At 44.3% G+C, this 17,165-nt stretch overlaps 1 protein-coding gene across 1 annotated transcript in view; it reads left to right on the top strand.

Moving 5' to 3' along the window:
* The window catches only part of MTARC2 (mitochondrial amidoxime reducing component 2), a 30,839-nt gene extending 14,678 nt beyond the window's left edge, over positions 1–16,161 (top strand). The window contains exons 5-7 of the mRNA XM_075530472.1: positions 14,142–14,203; positions 14,298–14,369; positions 15,746–16,161. Of these exons, the coding sequence (XP_075386587.1) occupies positions 14,142–14,203; positions 14,298–14,369; positions 15,746–15,872 (261 nt within the window). The 3' untranslated portion in view covers positions 15,873–16,161. The remainder of the gene's footprint in view (positions 1–14,141; positions 14,204–14,297; positions 14,370–15,745) is intronic.
* Positions 16,162–17,165: the final 1,004 nt, after the last annotated feature.

The raw sequence follows: 17,165 nt of genomic DNA on the forward strand, positions 1-17,165 counted from the left end.
TTTAATGCACATACTTTGAAGTTTCCAGGGATTCTCAGAAATAGGAAGAGAGAGAGAAGGGGAGGTGTCAGGCAGTTGGCATCAAGTCTGGAGAAGGTCTGGAATGGGCACACCTGTGGGTAGTGTGGTTGTAGATGAGGGTGAGTGCATAGTCACTGTGGGTGAAGAAGACATGGAAGGCCCAAGGAATGAGAAGCATAATAGGTGCCAGGAATGTGACATAAGAAGTGCTAGCAAAGATTTCAGAATCACAGCGACTATTCCAGAATCACAGAAGCATTGGGAAAGGTCCCTGAATGGCACAAACAGTTACACTTGGCTTTTAATAGAAAGATTGGTGCTAGGGAAGAGAGGCCTGGCCTGGCCATCTGCTTCCATAAAGATTACAACCAAGGAAACTGAGAGGTGAAAACTGAGACCTGGAACAAAGGTAGAATTCAGACAAGGAACATGAGGTTAACAGCAGCTTTAATAGGGTAGGGGAGGAGCTCTCGGGAGGGAAGGGGGAGCAGAGAAAGGGACCGGAGCATCTTGAGCTCCCCCGCGGTTCCGAGACAAGACACAGGGTGTTAGGTCAGGGAAATTGCGCCCTTTGGTGGGGCAGTGGGATTTGAGTCAGGGAGATATGCAAATGTGGTGAGGAGAGCTGATGATGCTTGTGTCAAAAAGAAGAGAGGCTTCCTGGAGCTGCAGCTGCAGAGTCTGAGTCCTTCATGGACCAGCTTCTTGGAATGTAGGGGAGGAGGCTGCACAGTCCAGCTATGGCCTTGAGAGGCGGGGGTGGGGGAGGAGTGTGCGCACAGTCCAGCAGGCTATCTTCTGGGAGAGCTGGGGGAAGGTGCTGTACACACCAGAACTGGCCCAAACATGGCCCAGACCCGGCCCAGACATAAACCCCATGGAGCCATTTCTCATCTGTAAGACATGGGGTCATCATGAGTCAGAACCAAGTTGCTGCCAATGGATTTGGTGTTTTGGTTAGGTGGAGTACTGGCAGATGAGGCTGGATGGCAGGCCATTATGAGGTGCATGTATCAATAAATATTGAATGCCTATGATGTTCCAGGCACCATATAACTGGCAACTTCCATGGAAGGGAAAAAGGAGAGAAACCAGGGGGTCTTTGTATAAGACAGATTCGCAGGCATCACCCTTAAATCTACATCACAACCATTGTGAAAGGGCCTGTGAATCCTGTGGGTAAAACCATCCAGGGCTCTGCATTTAGGGAGTTAAGACCACGGAGTGTAAGTTGTCGAGAAAGGAAAATGGCGGTGCTGAACCGGTAGAGGAAGTGGCCCTGCGAGCACTAAAGGGGTCACATGGGAAGGAAAGCACCTGCACTCCATTTTTCTCCCCAGAAGTGAATCCTAGCTCTTTCCCATTTGGAGGCTGGGGAGGACTCCTCTTTAAGAAAAAGAAAAGAATTACTGTACAAGAGGTTGATGCAAGTGAATAACCCTCAGCAGAGTTGCCCTGGTGCTGACACTGATTCGTGAGGCCGCCATCAGTAAAACTGCTTCTTAGGGATTTCACTAACTGATTTTTTTTTGGTACGTGGATCGCCCAGCCTTTTTTTCCTGGGCACCTTTGGGTGGATTCTGTGAAACATGCACCACCATGGACTCTGAGCTTCATTATTTCACCGTGAATCCTGCTGGACTTTCCCTTTGAAGTTCCCAGCATTGAATCATTGGTCTGTTTGTAAAGATGGAGTGAGTACTTGGGAACCATCACATAAAATGTTGCTCTAAAAAATATATATATGTTGCTCTGGTCTGGAGTAGAAATTCGTTCATGGAGCTGAAGTTCTCCCACAGGAGGTCTATAATTTGTCCACAATTTTCTGAGAAATATTCTTTGGCGGAATTTTTCTTGGTGTATCCTCACTGAAGGGTTCATTGTTTTGCAATTCATGTTAGGGTAAGATCTTAGCAGGAATATAACAAGAAAAGATTTTCTCACGCTTGGCTGAATTTGGGCTTTTCTGTAACTTGTGAAACTTAACCCAAGGCTAATGCAAGCCTATTATTCGGTCTCTTTTAGACAACTTAAATGGCAGCCTTTTTTTTTTTCTTTTCCCAATTTAAATGACTCTATACTTCCATAAGCAGATCATTTGTGGTTCCGTTCCTGCAATCCGTATCCACTGAGATGGGTTTACGATGGTGTTATAAATGGCACTGTTATATAATGGCACTGTTATTTTTTGAGAGAGACAGTTCTCTGCTTGTGTACATTAAAAAATACTTTAACTATAATATGCTAATGTTGATCACTTATTACTCCTTAATTTAGGAAGTTCCATAGCTAAGTTGGAAGCATTAGCCTGTCTGTCTGGTACCATCACACAACTATAACTCTTTCAATTAGTGGGACCCTATTAAATATTAATACAAATGGTTGTGCACATGAATAGTTAATAAATCAACTAATAAAAGTTAACAAAACAGCAGACCTAAGCAGCAGAAGAAGCTTAGGCTTTTATTTATTACAAAGTCTAGAGCGATGGGGGAAATGCGTTGTGTAGCGTTTGCTCTGCATGGCCTGTGCTTTGTACTTTTTCCATGTGACTTTGGCTTCACTTGGGCCTGGGTTTGTGCTTGCATTCTGAGAATGCAGATGCACGAGGTTTAGTAAGAGCCAAATTAATCAACACTGCTTATCTCAGGAGTTGGTCCTTTGGGGCCAGGATTGCTTGAATTTTGGTCATTGTCCTGGTGAACAGGTTTGACTTTTTTTTTTCCCCAGAAGAAACTCAAAGCAGACTTTATTTTTTAGAACATTTTGAGATTTGTGGAAAAAGTGCAGAGAAGCCCAGGTTTCCCATTTCCCCCACACCCACACCAAAGCCCAGCTGTCCTTGGTTAGCATTGTCACACGTGTGGCCCATTTGTTACCGTTGGTGAACCAAGATTGCGGTGTTATAAACTGAAGTTCATTGTTCCCATTAGGATGCACCCTTTGTGTTGTACAGTCTATGAGTCTTGTCAAACGCACATTGGCACGTGTTCCCCATTGCAAAAGCCACAGAGAAGCATATCACCGCCCTAAACATGCCCTCTCCATTCTCCCCCACTCCCTTGAGCTCCCTGTAACCACTGATCGTTAATTTTCCGAGGCGCCCTGCCTGCCCTGGGGTGCACTGCTTCCACCTCGGGCTCCTAACCACAAGGTCAGCAGTTTCAGAACCCACCAGCTGCTCCGAGGGAGAAAGAGAAGGCTTGTCTACTCTTGTAAAGAGTGAGTCTGGGGAGTTGTACCCTGTCCTAGAGCATTGCTATGAGTCAGAAGCAACTTGACAGCAGTGAGTCTGGGTGGTGGTTTTCCTCGGAGCCCTGGTGGTGTGGTGGATTACACGGTGCACTGGAACCACCAGGTCAGCAGTTAAAACCTACCAGCCACTCCGCAGGCGAAAGAAAGATGATTCTGCTCCTGTAAAATTTTACAGCCTCTGGGCACTGATTACAAGGATCTGCATATAAACGCCTCCCTGGGGGGATGGACAACAGAATAGTGGGTGAAGGGGGACGTCGGGCGGTGTAAGATAATGATAAAATAATAATTTATAAATTATCAAGGGTTCATAAGGCAGGGGGAGCATGGAGGGAGGGGGAAAATGAGGTGCTGATGTCAAGGGCTTAAGTGAAGAGCAAATGTTTTGAGAATGATGAGGGCAATGAATGTGCAAATGTGCTTTACACAATTAATTAACAATTGATGTATGGATTGTGATAAGAGTTGCATGAGCCCCCAATAAAATGATTTTTTTAAGTATAAAAAAAACCGTACAGCCTCAGAAACCCGCAAGGGGAATCCTGTCTCTTAGAGTTGCTATGAATTGGAATCTACTTGATAGCAGTGAGTGTGAATTTGTTGTTGCCTATAGTTTTTCTGTGTGTGATGATTTATAGAGTGTCTCATTTGACGCAGTCCCTGCATCTTTCATAAGGACTGTGGCTATCATGGAAACCTGGTGTGTCATCAGGGACACCAGAAGTACTTCTCTCAGAGGTTTTGAGAGAGGCAATAGATTTTAAAGCTAGCTAGCTGTGGTTTGAATTCCAGCCCCAGCACGCACTGATTGTGTGAATTGCCTCCTCCCAGTGCTATTCGCCTCAGCTGTTGGAAAATATGATTTTTGCGAATCATTTTTGCTCTTTTCACTCCCCCATGGCCTGAGTTGAAATGAGTTTGGACTTTATTTATGTGCTTAGAATCTAGATGCTGTGTTAGACTGAGCTCTCTAGAGAAGTAAAACTAGTGACATCTGTATGTGTGTGTATGTAACTCACTGCCACCGAGTCGATTCCAACTCATAGTAACCCTGTAAGATAGGGTAGAAGGGACCCTGTGGGTTTCAGATATCAAGAAATGGCTTTGTAGAAGCTGGTAAGTCCAGTCTGGTTCAAGTCTCCAGACCTGTGTAGCTTTGGGGGCCAGCGAACTAGGTAACAGGAAGATGAGGCAGGAAGACTACAGTCTGGTGGATGCAGAGGTGGATGAATCCAAGATCAGCACTCTCCTGATGGCTCCTGGATCTGCTGGTGATATGACAGGAGGTCAGTGAACCATATGCAGGCTCCAGATCCAGCAGTAGACGTGAGCTAGGTTCATATATTGTCATATATACCCTGTTTCCCTGAAAATAGAGACAGTGTCTTATATTAATTTTTGCTCCCAAAGATGTGCTAGGTCTTATTTTCAGGGGATGTCTTATTTTTCCATGAAGAAGAATACGGTACACATTTGTTGTTTTATTAAAAAGACCTCACATTCCTGTCTGCTCCAGCTGCGCTGCGGCCAACAGTGAGCTGCTCAGCAGCACCCGCCACTTCGATCCAGAGTCCAGAGTTATAGTAGCTTCGTGGGGCCTTATTTTCGGGGAGGTCTTATTTTGAGGGGATGCCTTATATTTCAGCGAGAGGCAAAACTCTAAGTAGGTCTTATTTTGGGGGGATGTCTTTCAGGGAAACAGGGTAGTAAGTGTATCTAGGAAGCCACACCCCCAATGAAACCTCTCCTCAGTTGTATCAAGGGTGTGACCATATAAAGGTGGTCATCAAGTAGGTTCCTACCCTTAGCAACCCTATGTAGAGTAGACTACCACATAGCCCTGCACCATCCTCACAACTGTTCCTGTGCCTGAGCCCATTGTTGCAGCCATTGTGCCCATCCATCTCCTTGAGGGCCTGCCTCTTTTTCACTGCCCTGCTACTTCACCAACATGATGTCCTTCTCCAGGGACTGGCCTCTCCTGACATGTGCCAAGTGTAGTCTTGCCATCTTTGCCTCCAGGGAGCACTCAGGCCATACTTCTTTCAAGACAGACCAGGGTGCCCTTTTCACAGTCCATGGTACTTCCACTATTTTCCAGCACCACAATTCAAAGGCATCCATTCTTCCTGGACCTTCCTCATTCATTGTCCAACTTTCACATGTGTAGGAAGCAATTGAAAATATCATGGCTTGGGTCAGTCACACCTTAGCCCTCAAAGTAATATCCTTGCTTTTCAATACTCTAAAGGGGTCTTGTGCAGTAGATTTACCTTTGCTGCTTCCATGAACACAGATTATGAATCTAGGTAAGACAAAATCCTTGACGGCTTCAAACTTTTCTCCATTTATCATGACATTATCTATTGGTACAGTGGAGAGGATTTTTGGTCTTCTTTGCCCTGAATTGTAATCCACACTGTAGGCTGCAATCTTGGTTTTATCAGCAAGAACCTCAGGCCGTCCTCACGTCCACACGGCTGCTGCATCACCCAGGGCTGCATCGGGGTAGGTACATGTGGTTTCTCAGGGATGTCTTGTAGGAAGTTAGCCTTGCCAGCTGAATCAAGGAACTGGCTTAGGCAGCTGCACCTTGCTCCGACCATCAGAAAGCAAGAGACCCAAGAACTAAAAAGGCGATGCTCACTGAGCCATTTATCCCTCTGCCCCTCAATTAACTCCACATGTGTTTATTGGCCAGGTTGGCACAAAAAACTAACTACCTCACATACTGAGAAAGGGCCTGGGGACTCCAGCTTTTGGCCCTCCCTTGGAAGCTTCATTTACAGGGTTTTTCTGTTAAGAGCCCCAAGCCAACCAAAGGTCTTAGAAAGGTTTGTCCTGATCCCTAAAAACCAAAGTAATTAAATTTGGACAAAAAAGCGAGATAGTGTCTGGGGTCTTAAAGGCTTGAAGGTGAACAAGCGGCCATCTAGCTCAGAAGCAATAAAGCCCACATGGAAGAAGCACACCAGCCTGTGAGATCACAAGGTGCCAAAGGGACCAGGTATAAGGCATCATGCAAAAAAAATGTATATGTATGTGTGTGTATGTATATATGTCTGTACACACACACACACACACACACATATATATATATATATATATATATATATATATACCATAGTGAATGAAGGGGGAAGTGCAGAGTGGAGACCCAAGGCCCATTTGTCAGCCACTGGAGATCCCCTCATAGAGGGGTTTAGGAGAGGAGATGGGTCAGTCAGGGTGCGATGTAGTACCAATGAAGAACACAGCTTTCCCCCAGATCCTGGATGCTTCCTCCCCCCAACTACCATGATCTGAATTCTACCTTGCAGGACTGGATAGGGCAGAGGTTGTACACTGGTGCATATGGGAGCTAGAGGCACAGGGAATCCAGGGTGGATGATACCTTCAGGACCAGGGGTGTGAGGGGCGATGCTGGGAGAGTGGATGGTGAGTGGGTTGGAAAGGGGGAACTGATTATAAGGATCCACATGTGACCTTCTTCCCTGGGAGATGGACGGCAGAGAAGGGGGGGAAGGGAGACTCCAGATAGGGCAAGATATGACAAAATAACAATCTATAAATTATCAAGGGCTCATGAGGGAGGGGGGAGCGAGGAGGGAGGGAAAAAAAAGAGGACCTGATGCAAAGGGCTTAAGTGGAGAGCAAATGCTTTGAAAATGATTAGGGCAAAGAATGTATGGATGTGCTTTATACAATTGATGTATGTATATGTATGGTTTGTGATAAGAGTTGTTTGAGCCCCTAATAAAATGTAAAAAAATGGGGGGGGGCAAAATGAATTAATCAGCTGTCATCAAGTTAGATCCAACTCCCATCAACCCTGTGTTTCCTTGTTGAATTGTGTTACACAGGGTTTTTAATGACTGTTTTTTTGGTACCTCTGCATGGATTTGAACTGACAACTTTTCAGTTAGTAGTAAGTGCCTACTATGGTAGCCAAGGGATATCCCCTTTGAGCAAGTGTGCCCACATGAACATATACATTTATGAATCACAAATAGTGGTTATTTTCTTTACAAAGTTATTTCAAAGGGGAGTCCATCAAATATGAATATAGATGTTGAGGTTGAAGTGGAAGAATGGAGTTGGCAGGATTTGTCTGGAGACCCCCACAGACCTGTACCTTTCTCTTGGTGCCCCTTGTGTCCCTGTCACCCACAGCCTGGACTAGAGGTGCTGGGGCAAAGGTCAGATCAGCCCCAGCCACTGTTTCTGGCAAGTATGCCAGCGGCTGCTTCTCCAGGCCTCGGCGGTTGGTTGAGGTAAGACGCCACATGTCCTCAGCTGAGAAAGAATTTCTGTGGGGAAGACGAGGCTCTGGGCAATCCCTACAAATACTAGGCATTCTCCAGGGCACAGAAGCCAGCTTTACAGAAAATTATCCCTTCTGCCAGGATCTTCCAACTCCAACCATTTCCAATAGCACAGCCCTCCTGGCACATTTTGATGCAATTAGGTTTACAAAAATGGGTCTCATATGATTCCATAGGAACATGCAGTGGTTACCATGTGGCAGGAAGATACCTAGAGTGACTGAAGGATTGTAAATCATATAATCCAAAGCTGAATGAGAGGATAGTATTACAGCCGAATTGTGAGAACCTGGTTTGCAGAGGGCTATGAGTGACCGTGGGAGCCCACGATCCATGTGTGGGAATACGTAGGAAATAAGCCTCTGGTGATCTCCCTCCATCCACAACAGAGCAATGGAATGAAAGTAGTTACCAAATAGAGTGCATTGGAGAGATGGCCACAGAAGATCAAAATAATAAACCTGCCTTGTATGGTTAAAACCTTTTCAGTTGATGATGCATGTTAGGCCTGATCTGGTTTTCAACATTGTCTGTTTTTTTTGCTTGTTTGTTTTTTTATGTGCTCATATTGTGGTTTATATCAAATGGGGGTCACCCTCTTGAATTTTTATTAAATGCTTTTCAGTATATGAAACCCAGGATTGATGGAGCTATAGGAATATCAAATAGAATAAGGGCTTCTGGGGTGGGGCGTATATTGGTGGTGGTGGTAAAAGGGATCTGATGTCAATGAATTCAAGAAGAAAAAGAATGTTTTGCAATTGATCGTGGTGTACACTACTGCTTGATGTGATTGAACTATGTAGTAACTATTAATTCTCAATAAAAAGGTTTTGAACGTTAAAAATAATCACCCCCAATAAAGAATAAAATATGTTAGTCACGGTGGACTAGAGAAACAAATTCATAGACACTTATATGTGTATAAGAAAGAGATTTATATCAAAGAGCAATTATATATTAGGAAACACCCCAGCTCAGTCCACATCAGGTCCATAAGCCTGATATTAGTCCATATGTCTGATATTAGTCTATAAATTCCTCTTTAGACTCTCAGAGTCATGCAATGATGCTGAATGCAAGAAGATCACACGCTGGTGGGTGGAAAATCTTGTGGATCCAGTGGTAGTGGAAGCCTCTCAACACTGGCACGGGTCTCCACCAGCTCTCTGAGTGTCTCAATGGGAAGGCAGAGAGACTGGGTTTGGCCTCCAGTGAGCTATTTATCTCTATCACATCTCCAGATGAGGTCATCAAGCTGCTACCTGATTGACATGCTAGATTCCACCTCTGCCCTCAAGTTGACAGGAGATTATATAACCGACACAAAAGTATATTGCTTCTCTAAATCGTGTTATTCAAACATAGGGAGGGTCTTGCGCATTTGAAAAACCCCTAGGGCGTTTGCAGACAGGTGGGAAACATCTCACTGACTTAACTCAAGAAACATTTTTCAGAAAAGGTTAAATTTTTCTGAATCTAAACTTAGCTTTTTTTTTTCAAAGGAACATGTCTTTATCTTGCAGTTGGAAAACTATAAAAACTATAAAGGAAGAAATACAAATCACTCATTATCCTACCATCAAAAGGCAGGCTTATAGTAACATTTTATTGTATTGCTAATACTGATTAAATTACCCCCAAAGATATTGTATTTATACATAACATTGTTTAAACAATTTTAATTTTTAAAAGGTGAAAATGAATATATTTTAATTATGCTGTAGTTAAAATGATTATAATGAAGACAGTGGATATAGTTTAATATTACGATGATTGTAGATCATGTATAATCCTCTCCTGAATAGTTTTAACTGTACAGTTCAGCGGCATGACTTACAGTCACTGTGTTGTGCAGCCATTACCCCACCCTGTTGCCACCAAGTCAGTTCTGACTCGCAGTGACCAGCTGTAATCTCTCTGAGAGAAGATATCCGCATCTCTCTCCCTCAGAGTGGCTGGTGGGCTTGAACCACTCACCATTTGGTTAGTTGTCCAACACTTGCCCAACAACATCATCAGGGTATTTTCAAAACTTTTTATCACCTGAAACAGAAACGTGATACCCATCAAGCAGTAACTCTCCATCCCATCCTTTCCACAGCCCCTGATAGCCACTCACCTAGTTTGTATATTCCAGATGTTTGATATAAGTGGAATCATATAGCTATATCCTTTTGTGTCTGGCTTATTTCACTCACCATAATGCTTTCAAGAGTCAGCCAAGTCATAACATGCATTGGAACTGGATTTCTCATCACGACGTGGACAGAGCACATGGTGCATCTCCATCCATCTGTGAATGGACACTTGGCTATTTCCACCTTGTAGCTATTGAGAGTAATATTCCCATGAATATTGGTATCTGTTTGAACCCCTGATTTCAATTCTTTTAGAATCAGTGGGTCATATAGTAATTCTAGAAGTCCTTGGATGGTGCAAATAGTTCAATACTGGGATACTAACCAAAAGGCTGGTGGTTTGGACCCATGCCGAGTTGCCTCAGAAGAAAGATCTGGCAATCTGCTTTGTGGGAAAACACACACACACACACACACACACACACACACACACACACACACCTATGAAAGTTCTTAGAGTAACTTCTCATAGAAGAAATGACTGCAAGGCTAATATCAATTGCAGCTTCATCTATTCTGAGACCAGAAGAACTAGAGGGTACCCAGCTGCCACTACCCACCATGATGATCAGGGCCATAATAGACAGACCTGGATAGAATGGAAGAAAAACCTGGAACCGAACTCTGGTTTTTTAAAAGTTCAGAATTATTGTACTAGCTAGACTGGAGAATTCTCAGAGACAATCACTTTGAGATAGTCTTTCACAATGCGGTTAGGACATGATGGGGAGCAAAGCGCACAGGACACTTCTGAGCAGCAGCTAGAAAGCCAGCATCAGGGCCTACATTGAGAAGCATCCCAGCAGTGACTGAGGTGTGGGGGGAGAGGGAGGGGGTAGCTGGTCCCAAAGACGTTATTGCTTGTGGTCAATCAGAATTGATTTTCTGATTGGATTTGTACTTTCCAAGATAATTCTATTTATAGCCCCTCACACAGCTTTTCACAGGCAAGGTGGGACTTCGTTGCCTGCCTTTCCATCTTCCTCGTGTATTTTCTTGTCCTTTTGTGGGCAGTTTTAAGAAATCATCTTGATGCGCCTGTGCATGCCTGCACATCTCCACATATGCACAATGGAAAAGAGAAAATCTCCACTTACATTTAAAGTTTTGTGTGTTTATTCTCATTATGTAGTTTGCTTGGCAAATACATAGCTAGATTCTAGTGAAGGTCTCACATAAACCGCATGCCTTTCTGTGCTTTCCTTTACGTTCTGAGTCCCGAGAGAGCTCTCTCACTCCCAAAGCTCTCACATCCCTTCTTCCTCCACCCACTACTTGTGATGGAGAACGGTCTAGTCTTAATTTAGAGTGTACAGGATGAGGGCAAATTCAGAGAAAATGTTCAACATTATTCCACAGACCTGAGCCCATTATTACTTACTGCTTCTCCTTTCTCTCTCCCTTTGCTCAGCTTCTCCATTTCAAAATCCTCGATGGCCTTATCCCTTGAAGGAAATGCCATTTTTGGTAGCTACTAAGTTGGCCTCCTGGCTGACTCAGAGACCTCCTGCAGGACTGGATCCTTGTGGCCCCTGGGCTTTCTGCGGCTTTTTTTCAGAAGACATCTCCAGGCCTTTCGTCCTCAATCATCTTCGTCTGGAGGCTCTGTTGACACTTGTTCAGCAGTATAGCAATACACAAGCTCCCCCTGACAGGCGGGGTGCCGTGGCTGCGCGTGAGATCTGTACACAGGCATCTCACTTGGATCTCCCACACTCAGGGTGAGAATTCTATAGTGAGCCACTCCGTGGTTGTGTGCTTTAGAGTGGATTCCAGGTTATGGTTACCCGAGAGGACGTGGCACTGCCACGTAAGCATTGCACTGTTAACTGCAAGCTCGGTGCTCAAACTTAGCAGCTGCTCCACAGGAGAAAGATGGGGCTATATGTAATGAAACCCCATGTAAGGTCAGCAAGAGTCAGAATCGATTCCATGCAATGGGTAAAGGAGAAAGCAGATCCGCCTGAGTGCTATACCCTTCACCAGAACAGATCATTAGGTTTCTTCTCCCCCTGCCCCCTGTAGCCAAACTGTAATGGTGTTGCTTCCCAGTAAGGGGAGGGGGTGGGAAGCAGTAAACTCTTGAAGCTGTTACTGTACGCTAACTGTAAGGTCAGCAGTTTGAAACCACCAGCCAGTTCTCAGGAGGGGGTAAAAAGGCGGGGTGGTTACTTTATACTTGGTAAAGAGTTACAGTCTCGGAAACCCACAGGGGCAGTTCTACTTTGTCATGTCACTATGAATTGACATCCACTTGATGGCAAGAGTTTTGTGGGGGTTTTTTGTTTAGTGGAAAATATACTTGCTAAATACTGTCGTGTCTTTCACTACTGTCATATATGTCTACTAGAAAGTAAATAGAAGCTTTCATTTAATACACTAATAACTGAGATGAACAACTAATAACAAATCCTTAAGGAAAAGGACGTCGAAGACAAAGGCTCTTGACAAAACGAATTGTCACAGTGGCTGCAACAATGGCCGCAAACTCATGCAGCTTCTCTTTGTTTTCCATATTTTCTATTATGTAATTTTTAATGAAATAATACTAACCAAACATAATATATTTTGAAAGCCAAGTGTTGCCTCCCATTCATCCTATAACATACTGACCCATTCCATCTTCAACTCATAAAGAATCCTTCTCATCTTTCAAACAAAAGTTCAGTTTTGATAATATGGATGATTAAAATTGTAAGAGGTAATTAGAATTGCAAGGATCCTTGGTGGCCCAGAGGTTAAGCGCTCATCTGCTAACTGAAAGGTTAGTGATTCTAGCCCATCAGCCGCTCTTAGAAAGTTAAGGCACTTTGCTTCCATAAAAACTGCAGCCTTAGAAATCCTCTAGGCGGGTTCTACTTTGTCCTGTCAGGTACCTGGGAGTCAACCAGCTGGGTAGCAGCGGGTAGATTAGAGCTTACCTTGGGGCCTGCAGGAAGTTCTTGTGGATCAAGACAATTTGCTATTTGAAACTGGGTATTGTCTGTTAAGTAGCAAAAGAGCACAACCAAAAGCCCACTGCCACATCTTTGTAGCTTTGAAATATTAAATTCATGATCGCTTATGAAAGGACATTGGTTGGAAGGTGGATTGAAAGTTGGGAGTGTCCAGCCGCAGGTCTGGGATCTGCTCACATGCCTGTGACCGCAACGCCCTCTAGTGGCAAATTGTGTGCAGCATGACATCAACTTGTCCTATATCCTATTCAGAACTCAGGGCCTTCCAGGAGGTTCCCCAGGAGCTGGGCTTGCCCTGTGGCTTGGGTATTTGAACATTGCTAGTAATAAATCCTGGGTAGAATATGGAGTGCCCATTTGTTGCACGCTGTGCCCTTGACTTTTATAAGGCTTGCACGGCTTAAGTTCATTGGTCAACGGAATGGAACGGAATATTGTGGAACCTTCAATTGAAAGTTAGCGAGTGCAGACGGAGGATGGCTAGGAAGTGAAGGCTGGACAAGCAGGGGAGTCATGGAGACTCATCACCTGTGTGAAACCCCCACTTTACAAGTTAATAGATCGCTGTGGGCAGATAAAGAATGACAGCTGGACTTCTCGTGAGAGAAAAAGAAGCCTCTACCCATGTACACACAGCTGTACATAACTCCCTTGTCACTTAGATGGCATGATGCTTATGCCATCTTTTCTAGCTTATCACAGTAACTACATTGCCTATAACCTACACCATCTCTGATGAAAAGCTCGATGGTGAAAAGACCTGCTTTGAGAAGCAAGAAGGTTTTCCACATCCCCCTGGTGTGACGGACATGTTTGTCCATTTTTCTCCAGGCGTCTGTTACTTTGTTGTAAATGGGACTTACAATGGCACTTCTATCCCACTCACTTGTGAAGAAGGACGGACCCCCTGAGGCCAGCATTGGCTGTGCCCACTAGTCTGGGTAGAAAAGCTTAGGGGCCCCATCAGCTGGGTGAACCTACATGGAAGTTAGTGTTGTTGGTGTGAAACCTTGTAATTGACTTCCCTTGGATGAAGGCTCACTTACCAAATAATTTACAGATTTTAATTTGGCTCCGAGTGTAGGAGCCCTGGTAATGCTGTTGGGTAACATCATGGTCAGTGGTTCAAATCCACCAGCCGCTGGATGGGAGCACTCTGCTCCCGTAAAGTTGTCCAGTCTCAGATACCTTATGTCAAGTCCCTGAGCGTCAGAAGTGGATTTGGTAGCTCAGCTACAAGGGAAGAGGGGGTTCGTGAGTGCTATGCAACTGGACTGGTTTCTGAGACATTATTCTGTCCTCACGGGCATACTGCCTCCCTGTGAGTTCATGTGGGGAATACTTTTCCCAGCTAGTTCCATAGTTAGTACCTGCGGGAGAGTAAGGTGCTGTGAAGATGAATGAAGCCTTTGCTCAAGAGAATGCTTTCCCTTTCCTCCTAGGATGCCTGGGATGAACTCCTCATTGGCAACGTGGAACTGAAAAAGGTTTTGGCTTGCCCCAGGTAAGGAGTCTTTCCAGGCACGGTCTCTAGGGTGCAGTGTTGCCTGGGCTCCGAGCCAAGAGTCTGCATCTCAGCTTTGGCTGTTTGCTGACAGGTGCCTCCTGACCACAGTGGATCCAGACACCGGGGTCATGGACCGAAAGGAGCCCCTGGAGACCCTGAAGACGTAAGATGCCCATGCGCCCCCGGTGTTTTCAGGAATGTGGCCTGTGGGGGTTAGTGGCAGGGCTGAGCCTGGGCATTAGGTGGGCTTGGCTGCTCTGGCTGGGACACCCTGCTTCTCATGGGCTGGTGTCTGTCGGCTAATGTAGGCAGGTCCGTGCCGCTCCCTCGTTTTTACTCATTGGATCGTCTAGTGCTCTTTACAACTCTCGATTGGTATCCATACTCTGGAAATGCTGATTTCTCCATATCAATGCCGCAAGTATTTTAATTATTTTTTATTGCCAACTCAAATTTCTTTACTAGTACCAATGCCAAGGGAGATGAGAATAGTTGAACCATACACATAACATACATGGTATATTATCGGAATAATAAGAATAGATGCATAATGAGGTATGAGGGAGAAGGGGGCTGTAATGCCCACAGGGGCAGTTCTACCCTGCCCTCTAAAGGTTGCTCAGAGTCAGAATCGACCCGGTGGCAGTGAGCTTGGTTTTGGTTTAATGCATTATCAGAGGCTGTTGATACAGGGCATTCTTTGTTTGTTTTTTTTAATGTGGGCAGAGATTCAGTTCTCAGTGCAGGTGTATTTTCAAACCCATGTTGCCCATTTAGCGGCTGCCCTTGCCTCCCTTTCTTCTGTTCCCACTTAATCCTTGGCAAAAGATAGAGGTGAGAGACCAGCCCTTCAGTCTCTTTTTTTAAGCTCTGCAAATTTACAGTTCTATTTTCAACTTTGGTTTTAGGATGTCGTGATGTTACTCTTTTTAACACCCTGTTTTTATCAACCTGTTTATCGTCTGTTTGTTGTTTTTAAAGTAACTTCAACAATGATTGAGATCTACATGCCAATTGCATCTCTGCCTGAATTTTTGCCCCCAAAGAGCCCCAGCCTTGGGTGTATACCTGAGGAGGAGCCTGACATTGAATGTTTCATAGCATTAGATAGAGCGATTGCAGGATCTAGGGCACCTGCACTTTGAGATGCCATGGGCACTTGGTGAATGGCATTTCAATGCATGGCAAAGTTAGTTATACTTTCCTTATTAAAAAATTAATAGTTTCCTTATGCATGTTACTTAAAATATGTACTTTGTTTCCATGTGTGCCTTCAATTCACACACATAAGGAAGATATTAATGTTAAGTAATGCAGCCATACTGTTTTCACATTGAGTTCAAATTGAAGTGGGGGAAAAACCATTTAGACTCTCAGGAGCCTTCTAGAAAAGCCCAGATTATTTGCAGTTTGACAGCTTCATCCCACTGAGTTCTCTATCAACATTTTAGAAAACCCCTTGCTACTTGTGAATTCTGCTACGAGAGGGTGAAATTGATTTCCTTTCTGTGCCTGCTGATGATTGTTTGCTTCTTCCAGCTACCGCCTGTGTGATCCTTCGGAGAAGCATTTATACAAGTCATCCCCACTTTTTGGGGTCTATTACTTGGTGGAGAAAATTGGAAGCCTGAAAGTTGGTGACCCTGTGTATCGGATGGTAGAATGATGGATCCATGATATGATGTGGTCAAAGGTCAGCTTTGCTTCTGGGAGGCAGTGCCTTGACTGCCAGCAGCACAGTTTCTTGTGCTTTTACGCTTTGCAACTTCCACTCTTAGGAGAATAATGGGGTTGTGTTTGGAATTGGAGAATGCCCCTTATTCCTGCTCCCCTCAACTCATCTGTGTATTTCTGCCTCAGCTTTCTTTGTCTCATGTTCTCATTCAATTATAAAATGCTGGTGTATAGTCTCAGCAGAAAAAATGTCTCTCCTTTCATTGAAGATTATCCTAGAAAAGGAACTTCGGAAACAGGTTAAGTCAAATGTGTTTCATCAAATACGTATTTGAAATGTAATTTAAAGTTGTAAAAGAAAATCAGTGCATCTAGGTAAGAGAATCCTGAATCACGAGATAGAAATATTTTCACTGTGATTTCATGGAGCTAAATTAAATTGTGGGTCCTGGAGGCATAATAATACCTAACTCAAATGATGGGAATGAGAAAGTTGGTTGGAAGACTTCACATTGAAATTTTAAAGTCATAATTTTTATAAAATCCACAAGCCAGTTATTATAGTCACTTCATGCCTGAAACTCTTGACCTTATTTTTTTTTCTTTCTAATTCAGCCCTGCCCTCTCCTATGGTACCTACCCTGTCAGCCTGGATACCACTAGGCCTACCAACCATAAAGACATTATACAGATACATGGTTAGGACTGGTCCACATGTAGTGCTAGATAGATTTCAATTCTTAATCTATGTAGTACTCATTGGGTTGCTAACCCTAAGGTCGGCAGTTCAAAACCACCAGCCGATTCATGGGAAAACGATGAAGCTTTCTACCCTGGTAAAGAGTTAATAGTGTTGGAATTTTCAAACTGTGGCATATAAGAAGCCGGCGGTCTAAGAGAAGCAAGCAGCACTGCCAATGAGCCCAACCCATAATGGGTAGAGGTGGCTGCCACAGTCATGTGGGAGCAGGAAGCCATACATGACTGCTGCGGTGTCAGAAGGATCCTGTGATCTTTTGGAATACATGATTAATTCACCTGGTGCAGATGGCAAGCCTTGGGGGCCGGGGCCAAGCAGAGGATTGGGGAGCATGCTGTATTTGCATCTGGCACACAGATTTGCTCCTGGCTTGTCTGCTTGGCTTGGACAGAAGACTTCTGTTTCAACAACTTAACCACAGGGACTGTTGAAATACTGAATTTTTTCCTCCCTGAATTATGATGAAGTAATAGATGGATCATGTTTGTGTAGTGCCAAGCCAATGTGCCTTATAAAATTACTTCT

The sequence above is a fragment of the Tenrec ecaudatus genome, chromosome 1 (assembly GCF_050624435.1).
Source record: "Tenrec ecaudatus isolate mTenEca1 chromosome 1, mTenEca1.hap1, whole genome shotgun sequence".
NCBI classification, from domain to species: domain Eukaryota; kingdom Metazoa; phylum Chordata; class Mammalia; order Afrosoricida; family Tenrecidae; genus Tenrec; species Tenrec ecaudatus.